General features: G+C 42.2%; 1 protein-coding gene and 1 non-coding gene across 3 annotated transcripts in view; both read right to left on the reverse strand.

The window, feature by feature from the left end:
- The window catches only part of eml6 (EMAP like 6), a 73062-nt gene that overhangs the window by 21585 nt on the left and 27164 nt on the right, over positions 1-24313 (reverse strand). The window contains exons 27-37 of one of the 2 annotated variants that reach the window (XM_045691319.2): positions 23449-23575; positions 22698-22776; positions 22339-22468; positions 21417-21515; positions 18556-18576; positions 17593-17766; positions 17275-17483; positions 15442-15599; positions 14428-14542; positions 13634-13822; positions 12515-12687 (exon numbers count right to left, since the gene is read on the reverse strand). In XM_045691319.2, coding sequence (XP_045547275.1) covers positions 12515-12687; positions 13634-13822; positions 14428-14542; positions 15442-15599; positions 17275-17483; positions 17593-17766; positions 18556-18576; positions 21417-21515; positions 22339-22468; positions 22698-22776; positions 23449-23575 — 1474 coding nt within the window. The remainder of the gene's footprint in view (positions 1-12514; positions 12688-13633; positions 13823-14427; positions 14543-15441; positions 15600-17274; positions 17484-17592; positions 17767-18555; positions 18577-21416; positions 21516-22338; positions 22469-22697; positions 22777-23448; positions 23576-24313) is intronic. The other variant, XM_045691320.2, reaches the window with a different exon arrangement.
- trnav-uac (transfer RNA valine (anticodon UAC)) lies at positions 24037-24108 on the reverse strand. Its single transcript has one exon. It is a non-coding gene; the product is annotated as a tRNA-Val (tRNA).

The following is a 24313-nucleotide window of genomic DNA, read 5'->3' on the forward strand; positions in this document are numbered from 1 at the left end:
TCTCCCCTGAGCGCCGTCGGGCCGTGAGAGCGTGTCCGCCCTCGTCTTGTGCCTCACCGGGAAAGCGCTGGAGTGGGCCAATGCCGTGTGGAGAGAGGGAGATGCGGCATGGACCAGTATGAGGAGTTCACCCGCGGTTTCCGGGTAGTCTTTGACCACCCACCCGAGGGTAGAGCAGCGGGTGAACGCCTCTTCCATCTGAGGCAGGAGATGAGGAGCGCCCAGGAGTTCGCCCTGGAGTTTACGACCCTGGCTGCCGGCGCGGGATGGAACGACAGGGCCCTGATCGACCATTACCGCTGCAGTCTGTGCGAGGACGTCCGTCGGGAGTTGGCGTGCAGAGACACCACCCTCACGTTCGACCAGCTGGTGGACCTGTCCACCCGGGTGGACAACCTGCTGGCTACCCGCAGACGTTCAGATCGGGGTCTGGTGGTTCCATCTTCTCGCACCCCCTCTCCGATACCCATGGAGCTGGGAGAGGCGGTGCGCAGGGAGACCGGAGAGGGTTCCAGCTCGTGCACCATCTGTGGCCGCAGAGGTCACACTGCCTGTCGGTGCCGGGTTGGTTCCTCTGGGGATCGAGGCAGCAGGCAGGGCGCTCTGGCGTCACCCCAGGTGAGCCGGCACCATTCTCACCCAGAGCCCTCTGTTGCACATATGTTTGTGTGTCACTTTCCCTGAGTTTTCCCCGCATTCCCAGCATGAGGCACTCGTCAATTCAGGCCCGGCTGGGAATTTTATTGATAGAGCGTTAGCCCATAGTTTAGGGATCCCCATTATTCCCGTGGCTGTGCCCTTCCCCGTTCACGCCTTAGATAGTCGGCCATTAGGGTCAGGGTTGATTAGGGAGGTCACCGCTCCTTTGGGCATGGTGACGCAGGGGGGGGGGCATGGTGACGCAGGGGGGTCACACGGAGAGAATTAGTCTCTTCCTTATTGACTCTCCTGCGTTTCCCGTGGTGCTGGGCCTACCCTGGTTAGCTTGTCATAACCCCACTGTTTCTTGGCCACAGAGGGCTCTCACAGGGTGGCAGAGAGAGTGCTCAGGCAGGTGTTTAGGGGTTTCCATTGGTGCTACTACGGTTTCCTTCACTGCTGAAGGGGGGCCCGGTACGGTTGCAGTGGTCAGCTGAGGCGGACAGGGCTTTTAGTCACCTGAGGGCTCTGTTTACCTCGGCTCCCGTGCTGGCCCATCCGGATCCCTCTTTGGCGTTCGTAGTGGAGGTGGACACCTCCGAGGCTGGGATAGGAGCTGTGCTCTCTCAGCGCTCGGGTACGCCACCGAAGCTCCGCCCCTGTGCCTTCTTCTCGAAGAAGCTCAGCCCAGCGACGAGAAACTATGACGTGGGGGACCGGGAGCTGTTGGCTGTCGTCAAGGCCTTGAAGGCATGGAGACATTGGCTTGAGGGGGCTAGACACCCTTTTATCATCTGGACTGACCACCGCAATCTGGAGTATATCCGGGCAGCGAGGAGACTGAACCCTCGCCAGGCAAGGTGGGCCATGTTTTTCCACCTGTTTTGTGTTTACCCTTTCCTACAGACCAGGCTCCCAGAACGTGAAGGCAGACACATTGTCCTGGCAGTATGACAGAGGAGCGGCCCATGGATCCCACTCCCATACTCTCCCCGCCTTCTGCCTGGTGGCGCCGGTAGTGTGGGAGCTGGACACGGACATTGAGCAGGCGTTACGTGCAGAGCCCGCTCCCGTCCAGCATCCCGCTGGGCGTCTGTACGTCCCGTCTGCTGTTCGTGACCGGTTGATCTATTGGGCCCACACGTCACCCTCCTCTGGTCATCCTGGGATTGGTCGGACAGTGCGCTGATTGAGCGGGAGGTACTGGTGGCCTACCTTGGCTAAGGACGAGAGGGTTATGTTTCCTCCTGCTCGGTGTGCGCCCAGTGTAAGGCTCCTAGGCACCTGCCCAGAGGTAAGCTACACCCCTTACCCGTTCCACAGTGGCCTTGGTCGCACCTGTTGGTGGATTTTCTGACTGATCTTCCACCCTCACAGGGTAACACGGCGATCCTGGTCGTTGTGGATCGTTTCTCTAAGTCCTGTCGTCTCCTCCCTCTGCCCGGTCTCCCTACGGCCCTACAGACTGCAGAGGCCTTGTTTACACACGTCTTACGGCACTACGGGGTGACTGAGGATATAGTTTGTGATCAGGGTCCCCCTGTTCACGTCTTGGGTCTGGAAGGTGTTCATGGAACATCTGGGGGTCTCAATCAGCCTTACTTCAGGGTTTCACCCCAAGAGTAATGGGCAGGTGGAGAGAGTGAACCAGGATGTGGGCAGGTTTCTGCGGTCCCATTGCCAGGACCGGCCGGGGGAGTGGGCGGCGGTCGTGCCCTGGGCCGAGATGGCACAGAACTAATTTCGCCACTCCTCTGCTTACCTCTCTCCCTTCCACTGCGTACTGGGGTACCAGCCGGTTCTGGCGCCTTGGCATCAGAGTCAGACCGAGGTTCCTGCGGTGGACGACTGGTTCAGGCGTGCGGAGGAGACATGGGAAGCTGTCCGTGTTCACCTTCAGCAGGCCGTGACGCGCCAGAAGGTGAACGCAGATCGCCACCGCAGTGAGGCCCACCGGGTCTGGCTCTCGCCCCTCCACCTGCCCTGCCGGAAGCTGGGTCCGCGGTTTGTGGAGCCATTTTTAAAGTCCTAAGGAGAGTGAATGAGGTTTGTTATAGGTTACAGCTTCCACCTGATTACCGTATTAACCCCTCGTTCTATGTGTCTCTCTTCAGGCCGGTGGTGGCTGGCCCGCTCCAGGAGTCTGAGGTGCGGGAGGTTCCTCCGCCCCTTCTAGACATCGGGGGGGCCCCGGCGTACTCCGTTCGCTCCATACTGGATTCGAGGCGTCGGACGAGGGGCCTTCATTAACTCGGAGTGGGAGGGGTATGGTCCGGAGGAGAGGTGCTGGGTTCCGGTCGAGGACGAGTTGGACCCTTCAATGCTGCAGGAGTTCCACCGTCTTCGCCCGGATCGCCCTGCGCCTCGCCCTCCGGGTCGTCCCCGAGGCCAGTGTCGACACGCTGCTGGAGCCGCGCATCAAGGGGGGGTACTGTCACAACTTCTGCCGAAGTTGGTCCCTCTCCTTGTTCGGGCGGCATTCAGCGGTTGAAGTCATCGACCTTCTGGCCATCGCTGATCCACTTTTCATTTTCATTGGTTTTGTCTTGTCTTCCATCACACCTGATTCCAATTCCATCAATTACATGTTGTGTATTTAACCCTCTGTTCCCCCTCATGTCCTTGTCGGTAATTGTTTTCTTGTAGTGCTTATGCACGGTATGCTGGTATTTTACCGGGTTTTGTTTGACCCATTTATTGTATTGTTCTGTTGACGGTGGTTTATGGATATTAAATGACACCGTTGTAAATCAGTTTTTGCTCTCCTGCGCCTGACTTCTCTGCCGCCAGTACGCATTGCACTACAAAAGGGGTGATTATACTAATTAATAAACTCAGAAAAAAAGAAACATCCCTTTTTCGGGACCCTGTCTTTCAAAGATAAATCTTAAAAATCCAAATAACTTCACAGATCTTCATTGTTAAGGGTTTAAACACTGTTTCCCATGCTTGTTCAATGAACCAAAAACAATTAAGGAACATGCACCTGTGGAACGTTCGTTAAGACACTAACAGCTTACAGATGGTAGGCAATTAAGGTCACAGTTATGAGAAAACTTAGGACACTAAAGAGGTCTTTCTACTGATTCTGAAAAACACCAAAAGAAAGATGCCAAGGGGCCCTGCTCATCTGCGTGAACTTGCCTTAGGCATGCTGCAAGGAGGCATGATTACTGCAGATGTGGTCAGGGCAATAAATTGCAATGTGAGTACTGTCTGAGGCGTCTCACAGCGCTACAGGGAGACAGAACGGACAGCTGATTGTCCTTGCAGGGGTCGACCACGTGTAACAACGCCAACACAGGATCGGTACATCCGAACATCACACCTGCGGGACAGGTACAGGATGGCAACAACAACTGCCCGAGTTACACAAGGAATGCACAATCCCTCCATCAGTGCTCAGACTGTCCGCAATAGGCTGAGAGAGGCTGGACTGAGGGCTTGTAGGCCTGTTCTAAGGCAGGTCCTCACCAGACATCACCGGCAACAACGTTGCCTATGGACACAAATCCACCGTCGAGAGTTACACCGAGGCCTGTGATTTGGAGGGGGAGGGTCCGTCATGGCCTGGGGCGGTGACGTCGCAGCATCATCGGACTGAGCATGTTGTCATTGCAGGCAATCTCAATGCTGTGCGTTACAGGGAAGACATCCTCCTCCCTCATGTGGTACCCTTCCTGCAGACTCATCCTGACATGACCCTCCAGCATGACAATGCCACCAGCCATACTGCTTGTTCTGTGCATGATTTCCTGCAAGACAGGAATGTCAGTGTTCTGCCATGGCCAGCAAAGAGCCCGGATCTCAATCCCATTGAGCACGTCTGGAACCTGTTGGATCGGAGGGCTTGGGCCATTCCTCCCAAAAATGTCCGGGATCTTGCAGGTGCCTTGGTGGATGAGTGGGGTAACATCTCACAGCAAGAACTGGCAAATCTGGTGCAGTCCATGAGGAGGAGATGCACTGCAGTACTTAATGCCACATCAGATACTGAATGTTACTTTTTGATCCCCCCCCCCCCCCTTGTTCAGGGACACATTCAATTTCTGTTAGTCACATGTCCGTGGAACATGTTCAGTTTGTCTCAGATGTTGAATGTTAAGTTCATAGAAATATTTACACATGTTATGTCTGCTGAAAATAAACGCAGTTGACAGTGGGAGGACTTTTCTTTTTTTGCTGAGTTTACACATTTTGAGCCGATTGTGCAAACAGATCCGCAAGGAAGATGGATTATTTTAAATATGCTATTGGACCAAAAACAGATCTGTCTAATTAATCTATATGGGCCAAATAATGATGATCCACAATTCTTTTGAAAATATATATTTATTGAGCTCACAAGCAACAAAACAATCTATTATTATGGTGGGAGATTTTAATACGGTTTTCAGTACATCATTGGATCGTAAAGGAAATCATTCTACAAACGATCACCCTCAAGCACTTAAGGAGATTACAAAGATCATGGATACATTAGAACTAGTGGGTATATGGAGGTTGAAAAACCCTGACCTAGTGAGATATACATGGAGGAGGCTTAATCAAGCTAGCCTCTTGATTACTTCTTAGTCTTGTTCTTGCTGGCATCAAAAGTTTAAAAAAGTATCAATAGGAGACCGAATGCGATCGGACCACCATCTAATTGGCCTCCATTTAACTCTTACAGAATTTCCACGTGGACGGGGATATTGGAAATTTAATCAAAGCCTATTGGATGACAATTTGTTCTTAACTAAGACAAAACTCACAATTTACTTTTTTTGTACAACATAGGTACAGCAGATCACCTAATTTTATGGGACACTTTCAAATGTACTTTTAGAGGCCATTCAATACAATACTTATCATTAAAACAATAGCAGTTTAGGTCAAAAGAGATGAGACTAATAAAGAAAATAGAGGAAGTAACAACGCAGGTAATGGTAATGGAAACTGTACTATAGAGGCACAAAATAGGTTAGTGGAAAAACAAAAAGAAATGGAGGTACTTAATCAAGAATGATCAACTGTAATGTATTACAAAAATAAAGCGAATTGGATAGAAAATGGGGAAAAATGCACAAAATATACTGAATCTTCAACACAGAAATTCTACCAAAAAGAATTTACAGAAACTCGTTATACATGATTCACCAAATGATATTTTGAAATAGGAAGCAAAATATTTTAAGCATAGAACATCAAGGGGTTAGAAATCCAGGGGATAAAAACAAAAGTGTGAATGTATGCTGATGGCTCTAGTTTTTTCTTAAGTCCACAATTTGGATCCCTGCACAGTCTCATTGAAGATCTTGATCACTTTTCTAGCCTCTCTGGACTAAAACCTATTTATGACAAGTGTTTATTTTTATTTATTTTATTTTTATTTCACCTTTATTTAACCAGGTAGGCCAGTTGATAACAAGTTCTCATTTACAACTGTGTGCAAATGTAGAAGAGTAGGGAGGTAAGGCAATAAATAGGCCATAGAAGCAAAATAATTACAATTTAGCATTAACACTGGAGTGATGGATGTGCAGATGATGATGTGCAAGTAGAGATACTGGGGTGCAAAAGAGCAAGAGGATTAGTAACAATATGGGAATGAGGTAGTTGGGTGTGCTATTTACATATTGGCTGTGTACAGGTACAGTGATCGGTAAGCGGCTCTGACAGCTGATGATTAAAGTTGTACCATATTACGTATTGGATTGTTAAAAAATACAGTGTTTACACTACCTTGTAGTTTACCAATAAAATGGGCGGATGGTGAAGTAGACATACTTGGTATTCACATCTCCAAAAATATAAATGAATTTACCACAATTCATTTCAATAGAAAGTTAGCAAAAATAGATAGGATTTTGCAACCATGGAGAGGAAAATACTTGTCTATTTATAGAAATATTACTGACTCTTTGGTCCTATCACAGTTTACTTACTTACTAATGGCATTGCCTACTCCAGATGATTTTGTTTTTAAAATTATATGAGCAAAAAATATTTTATTTTATTTGGAATGCTAAGCCAGACACAATTAAACGTGGCTATTTATATAATGAATATGAGTTTGGGGGGCTACAATTATTACATTTTAAAGCTTTAAACCTCTCACTAAAAGCTTCACTCATGCATAAGTTATACTTAAACCCAAAATGGTTCTCCAGTAGATTATTAAGAAAAGCTAATCCTTTGTTAATTTTTTTGTTGTTGCCTTCATACAGATTACAACTAATAATTTCTGACTAATTGAGAATGAAATGTTGTTTAAAGTATCGCCCTTTCATAAACAAGCCATACAAAGCTGGTTACAATTTCAGTTTTATCCTTCAGAAAATAAATAACAAATATTACAACAAATGTTATGTTTAAACTCAAATATATTGATTAATAAAAAAAAAACATTATTTATTAATGATATTATGAATAGAAATAGAGGAGTTATGTTACATATGCAGTTATCAAAAATATTTGGGAATATCTGTTCAATCCAAATTTACAACCAACTGAATGCAGCCCTACCACAAAAATGGAGGAGGCTAGTGGAAAGGGGAGAAGGTAGGGAACTTGTTTTCCTGCCATATATTAAGGATACAAATTGTCTGAAAGGAACTGGCATAAATAGAAAAATATAGCAGTTTCATCTGAGGAAAAAAATGTTGCAAAATAAATGGGAGGAGATTTTCGATGTACCAATTCCATGGCACATGGTTTATGAAATGGTACAAAAAACTACACTTGACTCAACACTTAAGAGTTTTTCAATTTAAATTATCTCAAATTCTTTCCACCAACAGAATGCTATATACAGTGGGGGGGAAAAGTATTTGATCCCCTGCTGATTTTGTACGTTTGCCCACTTACAAAGAAATGATCAGTCTATCATTTTAATGGTAGGTTTATTTGAACAGTGAGAGACAGAATAACAACCCAAAAAATCCAGAAAAACGCATGTCAAAAATGTTATAAAATGATTTGCATTTTAATGAGGGAAATAAGTATTTGACCCCTATGCAAAACATGACTTAGTACTTGGTGGCAAAACCCTTGTTGGCAATCACAGAGGTCAGACGTTTCTTGTAGTTGGCCACCAGGTTTGCACACATGTCAGGAGGGATTTTGTCCCACTCCTCTTTGCAGATCTTCTCCAAGTCATTAAGGTTTCTAGGCTGACGTTTGGCAACTCGAACCTTCAGCTCCCTCCACAGATTTTCTATGGGATTAAGGTCTGGAGACTGGCTAGGCCACTCCAGGACCTTAATGTGTTTCTTCTTGAGCCACTCCTTTGTTGCATTGGCCGTGTGTTTTGGGTCATTGTCATGCTGGAATACCCATCCACGACCCATTTTCAATGCCCTGGCTGAGGGAAGGAGGTTCTCACCCAAGATTTGACAGTACATGGCCCCGTCAAATGATGCAGTGAAGTTGTCCTGTCCCCTTAGCAGAAAAACACCCCCAAAGCATGTTTCCACCTCAATGTTTGACGGTGGAGATGGTGTTCTTGGGGTCATAGGCAGCATTCCTCCTCCTCCAAACACGGCGAGTTGAGTTGATGCCAAAGAGCTCCATTTTGGTCTCATCTGACAACACTTTCACCAGTTGTCCTCTGAATCATTCAGATGTTCATTGGGAAACTTCAGACGGGCATGTATATGTATTCTTGAGCAGGGGGACCTTGCGGGCGCTGCAGGATTTCAGTCCTTCGCGGCGTAGTGTGTTACCAATTGTTTTCTTGGTGACTATGGTCCCAGCTGCCTTGAGATCATTGACAAGATCCTCCCGTGTAGTTCTGGGCTGATTCCTCACTGTTCTCATGATTATTGCAACCCCACGAGGTGAGATCTTGCATGGAGCCCCAGGCTGAGGGTTATTGACAGTTCTTTTGTGTTTCTTCCATTTGCGAATAATCGCACCAAATGTTGTCACCTTCTCACCAAGCTGCTTGGCGATGGTCTTGTAGCCCATTCCAGCCTTGTGTAGGTCTACAATCTTGTCCCTGACATCCTTGGAGAGCTCTTTGGTCTTGGCCATGGTGGAGAGTTTGGAATCTGATTGATTGATTGCTTCTGTGGACAGGTGTCTTTTTTACAGGTAACAAGCTGCGGTTAGGAGCACTCCCTTTAAGAGTGAGCTCCTAATCTCAGCTCGTTACCTGTATAAAAGACACCTGGGAGCCAGAAATCTTTCTGATTGAGAGGGGTTCAAATACTTATTTCCCTCATTAAAATACAAATCAATTTATAACATTTTTGACGTGTTTTTCTCTATTTTTGTTATTCTGTCTCTCACTGTTCAAATAAACCTACCATTAAAATTATAGACTGATCCTTTCTTTATCAGTGGGCAAAAGTACAAAATCAGCAGGGGATCAAATACTTTTTTCCCCCACTGTATATGGGGCATACAACAATCTCAGCTCTGTAGATTTTGTTGTGAAGAGACAGAATCAATAGATCACTTATTCTGGTATTAGCTTGTTTCTGGTCACAGGTTCAGGAATGGTTAAAAAATCACAACATGCACTTAAAATTAACCTTACAAATAGCAGTGTTGGGCGATCTGGAAAGCCATAGCTAATCAATAAATAATATAATAATACTCATAGAAAAGGTTTTCATCTTTAGCTCACAATCTGTGGATAATATACGAATAGAAAGATTCAAAAATGTTGTAAAACATCACAGCACAATTTAAAAATATATGGCACATGGAAACTAAACAAGGGTGGTCTATGGTGATAGGTGGGATGGGCTGAGAGTGGCTAAAGGTTGGGATTAAAGAGTTTGTTTAGTAATGTATTGTTGATATATATAAAAATACCATGTATGTAAAATGTAAATGTTAAATGTATAGGTAAAATGTATATATATTTAGCAAAACAAGCCGTAACAAATAACTAAGATATTTGGGGGGGTGTAGAGGTGTTAAAAAAATAATTGTATATATATACATACATACATAATAATAATAAAAACATTAAAAAACAACTAGTCGCTACAAAGATACATGTGTCCTTCCTAAATCAGTTGACGGAGAGGAAGGAAACCGCTCGGGATTTCACTATGAGGCCAATGGTGATTTTAAACCAGCTACAGAGTTAAAATGGCTATGATAGGAGAAAACTAAGGATGGATCAACATTGTAGTTACTCCACAATACTAGCCTACATGACAGTGAAAAGAAGGAAGCCTGTACAGAATAAAAATATTCCAAAACATGCATCCTGTTTGCAATAAGGCACTAAAGAAATACTGCAAAAAATGTGGTAAAAAAGTTCAATTTTTGTCCTGAATACAAAGTATTATGTTTGGGGCAAATCCAACACATCTCTGAGTACCACTTCATATTTTCAAGCATGGTGGTGGCTGCATAATTTTATGGGCATGCTTGTCATCAGCAAGGACTAGGGAGCTTTTTAGTATAAAAACAAAAGGAATAAGAGCTAAGCACAGGCAAAGTTCTAGAGTTTAAATTACCTGGTTCAGTCTGATTTCCAAAAGACACTGGGAGGCAAATCTACCTTTCAGCAGGACAATAAACTAAAATCTATGGCAAGACTTGAAAATGGCTGTCTAGTAATGATCAATAACCAATTTGATGGGGCTTGGAGAACTTTTAAAATAATAAATTGGGAAATATTATACAATCTAGGTTTACAAAGCTCTTAGAGACTTACCCAGAAAGACTCACAGCTGTAATCACTGCCAAAAGTGATTCTAACATGTATTGACTTGAGGGGGTTGAATACTTATCTAATCAAAATATATTAGTATTTTATTTTCCATAAATTTTTCTTCCACTGACTTTAGAGTATTTTGTATAGATCGTTGACCAAAAAATTACAATGAAATACATTTTAATCCCACTTTGTAAGAAAATGTGGAAAAAGTCAAGGGGTATGAATACTTTCTGAAGGCACTGTATTCATTAGGTTGCACCTCAGTCACGTCATGCCATTGTTATGAACATTCTCAAGCCGCCCTCTGCCGGTGGCGCCATAGGTTGCCCTAAAGTGGTGAAAACCCAGTCAATCTGGAGGGAGGCTAACTACTGTTGTCTAAATTACACTATAGTGCCTGGAAATACAATGACATTGCTAAAGAAGTTAAATATTTAGTAGGAAACAACTATGCCAGCGTCATCATGTGGTCAAATTTACTTTAGACAGTTGTCAATGTTGTCATTAGCAAGCAAGGTTCGTCAAAAATAGCTAGCAATGCTAATGTTAGCTAGCTAAAATCCGGTGGCCTCCCACCTATCTTAGCTCGCTAGCTAACATTATACTGCTTCTAAAGTCAATCTGGCGACATCAAAATGATGACAAAAGTTTTCCCTACTAATTATTTGCTTCCTTTTGAATTTAGTTGTATTTCCAGGCCACTGTAATGTACTTTTGATGAAATCGTAATCTGTGCTCATTGATGATGCATTGAGTAGAATGCTCAGTCGGGCATCAGTATAAAACGAATGTTCAAAACAATATTGTGACGAAACATGCAACCTGTGAATATCTGTAGTATCCAAGGTTTGACATTCTTAAGCGAAACATAATTTGTTTATAATTTGCCTCATATAAATGGAACTAAACTGGTGACCAGACAATTACCAACAACAGAGTGACTAGAGAACCAAACTATGGCTTCAGCACAACCTTAACCTGCAACTTTCCAAACTCCATCCCCACAATATTTGGACAAATTGATCAATACTATTATGGTTACATTTTATTTAAATACAATGAGTGTACAAAACATTAGGAACTCTGCTCTTTCCATGACATAGACTGACCAGGTGAATCCAGGTGAAAGCTATGATCCCTTATTGATGACACTTGTTAAAGCCACTTCCATTAGTGTAGATGAAAGGGAGGAGACAGGTCAAAGTCAGATTTTTAAGCTTTTAGATAATTGAGACATGGATTGTGTATGTGCCATTCAGAGGGTGAATGGGAAAGACAAAATATTTAAGTGCCTTAGAACGGGGGATGGTAGTTGTTGCCAGGCGTACTGGTTTGAATGTGTCAAGAACTGCAATGCTGCTGGGTTTTTCACGCTCAACAGTTCAAATCAAATTTGTAAAAATTGTCACATGCGCCGAATACAACAGGTGTAGGTAGACCTTACCGTGAAATACTGAATTACAAGCCCTTAAACAACAATGCAGTTCAAGTACTACAGTTAAGAAAATATTGACTAAATAAACTAAAGTAAAAAATTAAAAGTAACACAAAATAACTATACCGACGCTATATACAGGGGGTATTGAGTCAATGTGCAGGGGTACAAGTTAGTCGAGGTCATTTGTACATGTAGGTAGGGGTAAAGTGACTTTGCATAGATAATAAACAGCAAGTATCAGCAGTGTAAAATCAAAAGGGGGGGTGTCAATGTAAATAGTCTGCGTGGCCATTTGATTAATTGTTCAGCAGTCTTATGGCTTGAGGATAGAAGCTGTTAAGGAGCCTTTTGGACCTAGACTTGGCGCTCCGGTATCGCTTGCCATGCGGTAGCAGAGAGAACAGTCTATGACTTGGGGGACTGGAGTCTTAGACAAGTTTCTCGTGTGTATCAAGAATGGTCCACCACCCAAAGGACATCCAGCCAACTGTGGTAAGCGTTGGACTCAACATGGGCCAGCATCCCTGTGGAACGCTTTCGAAACCTTGTAGAGTCCATGCCCTGACAAATTGAGGCTGTCCTAAGGGCAAAAGGGAGCAACTCAATATTAGGAAGGCGTTCCTGATGTTTTGTACACTCAGTGTACATTTCCGGTCTTGTCATGGTTTATTTTTGTTTCTATCCAGATTTTTTTTTTTTTAAGAAAACAATTACAAAAATACAACCCATCCCATCAACCACCTTGAAATAGAAGGGTCCTAGGTTGGGCTCACCGAATGTCTTGGATGGCCACACTCCGATCTCTCTTCTTGCCCCACACTGTTAAGGAGTTGACCAGGAGGATGATAAACTCTCCATTCTCCATGCCTATGGACACCATCTCTCCATTGGGGCTGTAGGCTGTGCATTTGGCTGGGTGGCCTAAGCTGACTTTGTTTAGAAGTTTCTAGGAGAGAAAGAACAAAAGACAGTAACAGTACCAAGGAGCAGGGCCATGCATAGTCTTTTCTGCTCAAAATGAAAAAATTCATAACATACTAACTGCTTCTGTAGCAATTATTATTTCGTTTTCTTTTTTTTGCACATGCATATTTATTTCTGCAACACACCCACTCATCACAAATTGTAAGCAAACTAGTTACAGTGCCTCCTAAAAGACATGATTGACATAATTGATTATGATTTATATTCAATGCTCTCAAATAATAACTTTATAATATAGCCTAATATTAATAATGTTCTTACTCGTGATGTATGGCAGGCTGGCTAGTGGCTTGTGTGGATATTTTAGTATATGGTGGTTACAGTAGCTAGAGTCTAGATTATCTGTGTTCAATACTTTATTTGTAAATCGGGAGGTGGGAGACCTGGGGAGCTCTGCGGTACAAGATTTAAAAAATAATAATAAAGCACTGCATGTATCATCACATATGCGTGGTGGCATAGAGCAGTAAAGTAGAGGCGCTTAAAGAAGTTGCAAAAATGGGGACCATTATTAGTAGCCTAGGATCTGGAAAAATGTTTGCCTTTTCTAAACGCATTTCATGCAATTCTACGTCATTTTACATGACTGGAGACTTTGGAAAAATATTTTTTAATACTGCACAAATGATCTAAATGACAGCCTTTGACGCTGACAAACTGAGAATCTGAGATCAATAAAAATGACCTTGTCTTGAATCCATCAATAGCCTACAGTGCAGGGCAGACCAACGGATGGGGATGGGGGTGGCGAACTTGACGAGGGGCAGTGGATTCAGAACAACAATCTCAAAAACAGGTTTAACATTACTCCCCACACCAACACATCGCTGCGTCGAACATGCATTTCATGTTTTTGGGTTTGAACGCACCCTAAAAGGCAAAAACTGTTCTCCATCCTTATCACTCACCTTATCTGCCAGGTCCCATATGCGGATGGTGCCGTCATCGCTGGCAGAAATTAACATGTCTTTTGAGGGGTGAGTAGCTAGTCCCCAGATTCGCCCCTGTGTGTGTCCGTTGATCATGGTGTTGGAGGCCGCATTCTTTTCGCCCACCTCAATGATCTCACCATCTTTAGTTCCCACAAGGATTTTACCCTGGATTAAAAAGGTGAAATAAAAAAATAAACGTGGGGTTATTCCTTGAATGAACGTGGTATTACAGTATTTGTCAATTTATAGTACAATCAATCATAATACCTACAGATACTCAGTATAAACTATATTAAAGAGAATAGTAATGTTAAAGTACATATAATAAAATGTATGCTAGCATGTTCCAAGATAAAATTAAGAAAGTTTACATATTTTTCAGTGCAGAATATTTTTGTAAAAGCCTTCCCAAAGCACATTAGGGAAACAAAAGCAACTCTTCTTCTGAATTGGTAATTGATCCCTAGCCCCTACTTCATTGCTACTCCTGTAGATTGCGACATTTCCACCCAGCCAATTAGAAGTCAAGATTAAGCTATTACCATCTAATATCTATCCAATCCTCTCTACGGGACAAATCCTAATGAAATCGAATTTTCAATTAGTCTCCCGTTGACATTGCATGACAAAGTGAAAATTAGACAAGTGGAAGTTAGGATTCACCCCTATATGAGTGTCTATAGTGGGATTATAGGGGTCCAGTTCAGCAATCAAGTATCACAAAGCAGACATTGATAGTTCGTATAAGTGGGAAGAACACAGAACCCTACCTTTCCCCGGCACACGGACCGAACATTCTCCACTGCCTGCCCAGTCTCCAGTTGGAACGCCCTACAGCGCTTCATCTCCTGGTCCCACAACTTAACTGCTCCGCCCTCCTTAGTCCTGTTAAGAACACACATAATTTACTGTGTGTGAGTTTATGTCATGTACTGTATGCTATATGTTGTGTTATGTTCTTCCTGTTGTCATGTTGTTGTTCACTTGTCACTCGGGGATTAATACAATTAATAATTGCCCCTTTGGGTGGAGTAAAGTATGTTGAATTGAATTAATTTGAATGGAAGAATCAAATGCTTCATTATTTAAAAAAATCTAGCTACAGACTGAAGCCATATGGGGCAGTCTTGGAAACAAACGATGGCTGAAACCAATGGCTGTTGGTTGTAAGAATAGATAAGAAACAATATCAGAAAGAAATAAAACATTGAACAAATATGGATAAGTTCTGATACGGTGGCAACATGTGTGTCTGAGCAAGTGTGATGTCGTTAACGTTTGTCGAGTTTTATGCTCGTTTTTTCTTTACTCGTCTTTTGCTGTTTTGACTGTTGTGCAATAAGTCCTTCCCTAGTCATGTCGAGTCTTGTGGATCTATGCATGTCTAAATGTTTAATTAATTGTTGGAAAACGAAATACAATCTTAAAAAAAAGGAATTCAATTGAATAGAACGACCACAGCTTTTTTTTTTTTAAACATATGTACATGCATTCCTTTTACATTGCATCACACTTCTATGATCACACTACTTCTTGCTTTATGCATGATTTTAGATCATGTTTTTAGATGAGTGAAGAATAGCAAATTAACCTGATCTCCTTTATTTGTGTATGCATCATCAATCGCTGCACTGCACTTTTTAACAATCAATTTAACTTTAAACAATACTGTAGAAAAAATAAAATTTTTGATTTTATATCCTGTATCATGCAACCCATGTCTCGCTCACATTCTATGTAAACTGTGAGCAAGAATCAATAAAGTTAAAAGTCAGAGTACTCACGGCCTCTCCTTCCCTCCAGTCACGATGAGGCCATCCCTGAGTGTGGTGTACATGGTGAAAACAGGCCCTGTATGTGCTTTGGCCACCACCCGTACCAGAAAGTGCTCTCGCCACACATACACATCACCATTTATGGCACCAGTAAATGTGAGGTTATTCTGTCAGAACAATGACAAAACTCTCATTAAAAGGTTGAGCCTTTGAGCTGAAAAAACAACAAAAAGGCTGTCCCATCACTTATTTTGGTATACAGCTGAGGGATGGGGCTAAGGAGATGTAACTCCTCTCAAATACAAAGACAGCACTTTTGAAGCAAAGACTTATAGTCCATGACATCCACAAGACATGGCAGACCTTCAATAATATTCATGAGTTGCACCTCCGTCACTCTGTCGCGTCATGCCATTATTATGACCGTTCTAAAGAGACGCCCGCTATAGTGGTGACCAAAAGTGGACTGATGCCCAGTCATTCTGAACGGGGGCTAATGACGCTTCATCTAAATTACACAATAGTGGCCTGGAAATATGATGACGTTGCTAAAGTAGGCAAATATTTTGTAGGAAACAACTTTGCCATCATTATGATGTCATCAAATGTACTTTAGCACAAACCTGTTTTCACGATTTCTGGTATATGAAAGTAAATCAAACCCAGCAAGTTTTTGGACACATTAAGCAGTTTTTACCTGAATTGGAATACTATTGGAAATGAATATGGAATCTGGGAGTAATATGTCCAGTGCATTCGGAAAGTATTCGGACACCTTGACTTTTTCCACATTTTGTGGAGAGTGTGCAAAGCTGTCATCGCCCCCAGGCAAAGGGTGGGTACTTTGAAGAATCTCAATTATAACATGTATTTTGATTTGTTTAACACTTTTTTGGTTACTACATGATTTCATATGTGTTATTTCATAGTTTTGATGTCTTCACTATTATTCTACAATGTAGAAAATAGTAAAAATAAAGAAAACCCTGGAATGAGTAGGTGTGTCCAAACTTTTGACTGGTAATGTACGTGTTCGTGAGAGATTTTGATATGTTTTAAGCAATTGATCTACTGACTATAAACGTTTATACTAACTTCACCAATCTGAGGTAAAAGGATGTGTAATTCCCACCAATTCCATGTGGTCAAAAAGTGAGCTTGTGTAATGTAGTAACACATACTATCCACATCAAGGAAAGGAAAGTAGCGTAATAAAAATTAATATTATCATCATCATATATTAATATGGCAAAATAATTACATATTTTAATTTAGGATGATAGTATATGAAGCAAACTCAAATTTTTACAATAATCATGTCTCACTCGCTTAACCATTTAGAGTAAAAAAATGCTCTTGTGCACAAGTGAACCGAGCACTCTAGAAAGACATCCCATAGTGACTGTGCAGCAGCCGTTCATTTGCCGTCCCTGTATTTAGAGAGATGGCAATGCCATTAGCTAGCAAAGTTAGCCAAAAATAGCTAGGAATGCTAATGTTAACTAACAAAAAATTCGGTGCTCTCCCCTCAATGTTAGCTAGATAGCTAAAGTTATACTGTATCTGGCGACATCACAATGATGACAAAAGGATTTTCCTTCTAATTATTTGCCTCTTTTTGAAATGTCATTGTGTTTCCAAGCCACTATAATGCACTTTAGACTAAATATGCATCATTGAAAATGCACTGAGTAGAACCTTCTGTCAAGCATCAGTCCTCAAGACAACGTTCAAAAAAATAATTGTGATGAAATGTGCAACCCAGCATGAATAGTTCATTTTCTTCACCATAATTAGATAATCAATATATTAGCCATGTACAAATAGAAAGGTGGTACTCACAGCACCGAAAGCCACAGACAACATGGTCTGCATCCTGCCGTCTTCCACTGCGCCGATCACTCCTTTCTTGTACATGAGGGAACCTCCCACTAGGGTCCAGAACTTGATATGCTTGATTCCCACCGACACAAACTGGGTGTCCGAGTCAGGCCTGAACTCCACCACAAAGATCCTGTCGGCATGGCGGCCCTTACTGGTCACTTTGGAGCCTATGGAATAGAAAATCAGGATCAAAGTTGTTAGACCCAATAGAGTTTAATTCGTCCCATCCATCCATCTATTCGTCTTTTAAAAAATCAAATAGAGTTGCCTTGTTACCTTCCTGCCAGCGCCAGATGGTGATGGTGTGCTCAGGCTCCACCCCTACCGACAGCAGCAGCTTGCCCGTGGCGCTGAAGTTGACGTAGCCCACCCCCTTGGCGTGCGAACACCGTAATACTGACAGCGTTTGTTTGCTCATTGCGTCCCACACGTGGATGGAGGGGGCGAGGCCTGTAGGCAAAAAGCAGTCCCGCAGCTTTAAAATTACCTTGAGTACTCAAAGCACCACGCCTCAAGAGGTCACATCTCACTCACAACACAGGGTTTGAGGGTCAAGGAGGAGGATGGCAAGGGTGGACATGTTGAGGACAATCCAGTCGTACAAGGTCACTTTATAACGGGTCACGTCTAATTCACTAAGGGTCGGTCCCGGTCTGGCATCTACATGCATAAACTGGTACTAGTACAAGGGGCAATATTGGTAAGTGACTTACCATATACAGTACAGTACAAGAACCATGAGAGGCTTGCTTAACTACTTCGGCATGCTCACAAGAAGGGCTAAGCAAGGATTCATTCATAGTAAGCCTTCATTCATCAATTAATAATCACTGACACTGGCAGGTTGACAAGCTACAATACAGTACTCAAGTCAATACTCACCACCAATTTCCAACTCTAAACAAAAAGCAGTAAATTATACCACAGAGTTTTGAAAGAAGATTAGAATTTGTCTTCTGCAAGTCAAAAACATCAACTATAAATAAAACATTTTGGGATGGGTTATGCTTTCAATGGACATGCCACGTTTGTGTTAGTTACACTGAAATAAACAGGATCATGTTCATTAGGGCAAGCAAAAGAAAGTGCTTTAAAACATTTGGAAATTAGGGTTTCTTACTGGAAAATTTCAGACCCTCCCTGTTTCAGTGCGTTTTCTTCCGTTTGGTGCTTAATGAACATGACCCGGAATTGAAACCAAAGTAAATAAGACATGAAGAATAAATGCCACCATCTTACCTGGCAGGTCGGTGACATCACCTGTTATGGAGTGGACAATGGTGAAATGAGGAAGCGTCAAAAGTAACAAGAGCAATGGGTAAGGATGACATTTGGCATGAAAGTGACCACTTCAAATGCCCTGCGTGGCACAGATGTAAAAAAAAATATCTAGCAATGCAACAGTCATGTGACAGCATTATTGTGCATCAAGAATCGCCCTGAAACACACATTCAATCCTGCGCTCTCAAGGACACAGCTAAAGGTTTTGAAGTTATTGAAAACTGAGAAGTATTGAAAACTTCTTGACACTAGTGCCCCTTATTTGCATATCAATATATACAGTTGAAGTCAGAAGTTTACATACACTTAGGTTGGAGTCATTAAAACTTTTTTTTCAACCACTCCACATATTTCCTGTTAACAAACTATAGTTTTGACAAGTCGGTTAGGACATCTACTTTGTGCATGGCACAAGTCATTCTCCCAACAATTGTTTACAGTGTCACGTCCTGACCAGTAAAAGGGGTAATTTGTTATTGTAGTTTGGTCAGGACGTAGCAGGGGGTATTTGTTTAATGTGGTTCGGGCTGGTTGTGTTAGTAGTTGGGTGTTTGATTTATTATTCCGGATTTTGGACAATGTTCTATGTTAATGTATTTCTATGTTTAGTCTAGTCATTTGTATTTCTTGTTTAGGTAATTGGGGGTTGGACTCTCAATTGGAGGCAGGTGTTTTCTAGTTGCCTCTGATTGAGGGTCCTATAAATAGGTATGTGTTTGTGTTAGTATTTTGTGGGAGATTGTTCTTGTTTAGCTAAGTGTGCCTGACAAGACTGTTTTGTGGTTTGCATACGTTTTTGGTGTTTTTCCTTCTTCACTTTAATAAAAGAAGATGAGTGTACATTTTCCCACTGCGTCTTGGTCTCAACCCTACGACAACCGTGACATACAGACAGATTATTTATAATTCACTGTATCACATTTCCAGTGGGTCAGAAGTTTACATACACTAAGTTGACTGTACCTTTAAACAGCTTGAAACATTCCAGAAAATTATGTCATGGCTTTAGAAGCTTCTGATAGGCTAATTTCCATAATTTGAGTCAATTGGAGTTGTACCTGTGGATGCATTTCAAGACCTACCTCAAACTTAGTGCCTCTTTGCTTGACATTATGGGAAAACCAAAATAAATCAGCCAAAATGCCTGAAGGTACCACGTTCATCTGTACAAACAATAGTACGCAAGTATATACATCATGGGACCACGCAGCCATCATACCACTCAGGAAGGAGACGCGTTCTGTCTCCTAGAGATGAATGTACTTTGGTGCGAAAAGTGCAAATCAATCCCAGAACAACAGCAACGGACCTTGTGAAGATGCTGGAGGAAACAGGTACAAAAGTATCTATATCCACAGTAAAACAAGACCTATATCGACATAACCTGAAAGGCCACTCAGCAAGGAAGAAGCCACTGCTCCAAAACCGCCATAAAAAGGCTAGACTACGGTTTGCAACTGCACATGGGGACAAAGAACGTACTTTTCTGAGAAATGTCCTCTGGTCTGATGAAACAATAATATAACTGTTTGGCCATAATGACCATTGTTATGCTTGGAGGAAAAAGGGGGAGGCTTGCAAGCCAAAGAAAACCATCCCAACCGTGAAGCACGGGGGTGGGAGCATCATGTTGTGGGGGTGCTTTGCTGCAGGAGGGACTGGTGCACTTCACAAAATAGATGGCATCATGAGGTAGGAAAAAGGTGTAGATATATTGAAGCAACATCTCAAGACATCAGTCAGGAAGTTAAAGCTTTGGTCTTCCAAATGGACAATGACCCCAAGCATACTTCCAAAGTTGTGGCAAAATGGCTTAAGGACAACAAAGTCAAGGTATTGGAGTGGCCATCACAAAGCCCTGACCTCAATCCTATAGAAAATGTGTGGACATAACTGAAAAAGCGTGTGCGAGCAAGGAGGCCTACAAACCTGACTCAGTTACTCCAGCTGTGTCAGGAGGAATGGGCCAAAATTAACCCAACTTATTGTGGGAAGCTTGTGGAAGGCTACCCAAAATGTTTGACCCAAGTTAAACAATTTAAAGGCAATGCTACCAAATACTAATTGAGTGAATGTAAACTTCTGACCCACTGGGAATGTGATGAAAGAAATAAAAGCTGAAATAAAGCATTACTATTATTACTCTCTACTATTATTCTGACATTTCAGATTCTTAAAATAAAGTGGTGATCCTGACTGACCTAAGATAGGGAATTTTTACTAGGATTACATGTCAGGAAAAGTGAAAAACTGAGTTTAAATGTTATTTGGCTAAGGTGTATATAAATTTCCGACTTCAACTGTATATCTTTTTTATATATTTAATCTTTAATTAACTCGGCAAGTCAGTTAAGAACAAATTCTTATTTACAATGATGGCCTACTCCGGCCAAACCCTAACCCGGACGACGTTGGGCCAATTGTCCGTCGCCCTTTGGGACTCGCAATCACGGCCGGTTGTGATACAGCCTGGAATCGAACCAGGGTCTGTAGAGACACACTAGCACTGAGATGCAGTGCCTTAGACCGCTGCACCACTCGGGAGCTCAAAACAAGGTGCTTAGTGTGTCCTCTGGAGAGCAAGAGTAAAAACACATTTGAAGACTCAAACTAATGCCAATTAAAAGTCTTGAGCAAAATTTGACACAAAATTTGACACACTCTTTGACACAAAGTATCTTCCACATAAATCTGATACAATGTAGCAAAAAAAGAAAGAACTGTGCTTTCAAAACAACACCAGTGCCGATAAAACAAAGCCAACCGTATGTGGATGGGTTCAGTAAAAGTCATGAGAATAGAGTGGGTTCCCACTTACCAATCTGTCCTGTGGCAATGATGTTTAGATACTTTGGGTGTTGATTGACAGTGAGACACAGAATGTCATCTGTGTGCTCGAGGTAAAAGCTCTGAGTCCCTGTGAGGCGAGATACAGTATGAAACTTTAATATCAGTCCCAGCACATTTCAGGTGTTTTTCTATACTTTTAAATTACTTAATTTCCCCCATATTTATATACAGTTACGTGGAGAAAAAAACTTTGTCAAAAAACAAAATATATATATACCGCCTTACAGGTTGTGACAATTATCACTAGAATATGCAATTGTTTAGCCAACATTTAGTTGTGTCCACATTCTGAATATGAGTGTTATACCTCAGGGTCCTGGGTTTGTATAGCCCATGACTTATTTATATATAAATATACATTAAGTGTTCACATTTGTATGACAGCATAGCACAATAGAATTAAGAAATATAGTCATAACGAATGCAGGCGTCCTGGTAGGATGCCTATAAGAAGCAGCAGACCCCAATATCCTTTTCACACTATTATGCCAACATGAACCAAAGTGTGCTGCACATTTTCCTTTTCAGCACAGTTTCAGGAGCACTGACTCTGGATAAGAGCATCTGCTAAATGACCAAAATGTAAACTATGGTGAAGGTGTAACCAGGCCAGCACAGTATAGCTTGGGTTGGCTCAGGTCAGTAGTGTGTTCAGTGTTCCTGTGCTCATACACGCAGGGACGGACTGGGACCAGAAACCTGCCATGGCATTTCTAACAGACCGGCCCCCATACCAAACCATTTTTGCCTTGAGGCCCCCATTATTAGCCAAATACTGATAAGTCTGCTTGAAACCCCCAATTAGACAGGCCAAACTGGGCTAAAGATGGACCAGCCCATCTGGCATTTGCCATAACTGCCCTATGGCCAGTCCATCTCTTCATACACACCAGCAGAGAGGTTCTGGATGACCACTGCTGCGGCAGTGTGGAAGATGATGTCGGCGCCATCGTTGAGGTAATGCAGGTTGTTTCGACAATCAAAACCCCGATATCCAAACACATGTTCCAAGGCCAGCTCCTGAAAAGCACACGCAAATGAGAAAAAGCAACAGGAACTTCTTTTTTTCCAGAACATAAATATTTAAAATGCAGAATACTGGACAAGCTGATGTTTCCCATCAAATGTTTTGTATGAACATTATAGACCTGAACAGCCATTCCTTTGGCAACATCTCTCGGCCCACCAGACCCTGCCTGGCTTTTTAAGAATGCAACCTCCCCTTTAAAAATAGATCCATCTCACGAACCTCAACAAGTTTTTTCTTCTTGGTTAAGTTGTTCTTCAGCAGTTTCTCTGGTAAGGGGGCAGCTCTACTGACAGGAGGCCTGCACAGAAGAAATGATAAGATGGCGAATTGATATGATTGATATGAGCCATTCAAGAGGCTTTTAGAGTGCCTAATTGCACAGTACTTTGCTGTACATGTCTTACCTGACTTCACTCTAGCCATTATAGACCTACAGTGTCTTTATTATGTGCTGTTCTGTGTTTTTGCTGATTTGATGTTTGTTTGTGTTTGTAGCACTTTGTGTTTTTGAAAAGTGTTACAAATAAAATGTATTATGATTATTATTGTGATTATTGTTATTATTATTATTAGAGCAGAGCAATATGGAAGGTCCAGAAACAACTAGCCACTTCATGTAGATCTGAAAGGATTTTCAGAGGCATAGGTAACTTGAATAGTAGTAGCTCTGCCTTGCCTCCCGATAGGTGGAATTACGACAAATGTTCTCCTAATATTATGGTGCAACCTAACTTTTCTACGCACATAATGACAACCAGATTACAATAAACCAACTGGTCTGCGTTATTTTTCATGACAAGAACATTACTTCATGGGACAGATGTCATATTTTGGTTGTTATCTGGTCAGATAATCTGATTTATTTTCTGGTTGCTACAGATACGTTATCAAAACTTTCTTACAATAGCGGTATACAAACTGACCACGCCATCATAAAATACATTATTCGTTTTTGTTGGCCATACGGTACCTTTCCTCCACGAGCACTTCTTTCTCTCGCTGGTGAGGCTTTGTGCCAACCATGGCCCGGATGCTGACAGCATAGATCTTGGTGATGTAGTCGGTACCCTTCTCTCGTGCAACATCACTGTCATACCCTACAGAGAGAAAAAATTATGTCAATTCCTTGTGCCTGAACAATACAACCATTTATAAATATAACCATACCACATACAATCATAAACCAGAGACAACCACAACCAAACTGAATTTCGCCAGCTACATTCCAAGCATACCATGTGAGCGCAAGACCAAGTGAGCGCAAGACATGCAAGCACAAGACCAAGCCAAACTACAGCGATTAATCAAGACAGCGGGAAGGATCACTGGTATAGACCAACAATCATCTAACAGCTTGTACACAAAACTCATCCTTCAAAAACGGGACAATATCTTACAGAACAGTACATATCCCTTTCACCCAAAATGCTGTCATAGCAGCCTGACTAGGGGAAGGAGACATTTTACATTTTAGTAATTTAGCAGACGCTCTTATCCAGAGCAACTTACAGTAGTGAATGCATACATTTCATACATTTTTTTTGTTTTCCCCATACTGTTCCCCCGTGGGAATCGAACCCACAACCCTGGCATTGTAAACACCATGCTCTACCAACTGAGCCACACGGGACTTCTTCAAAAGATGCTCTGGATGAACAGATACAGGGACTCTTTCATTCCAACAGTCATTAGGCTGTGCAATGGATAATCGAATTGGACTCTTGATTAGTACGATAGAAGTGTACAGTAAATATGTGTTGCACTTTCATATACATTTTATAGTGTTTATTCTGTGTTTTTATGTCTTTTTAAGCACATGACCAAATGAATTCGCC

This window comes from Salmo salar, chromosome 12 (genome assembly GCF_965601325.2).
Source record: "Salmo salar chromosome 12, fSalSal1, whole genome shotgun sequence".
In the NCBI taxonomy this organism is placed as follows: Eukaryota; Metazoa; Chordata; class Actinopteri; order Salmoniformes; family Salmonidae; genus Salmo; species Salmo salar.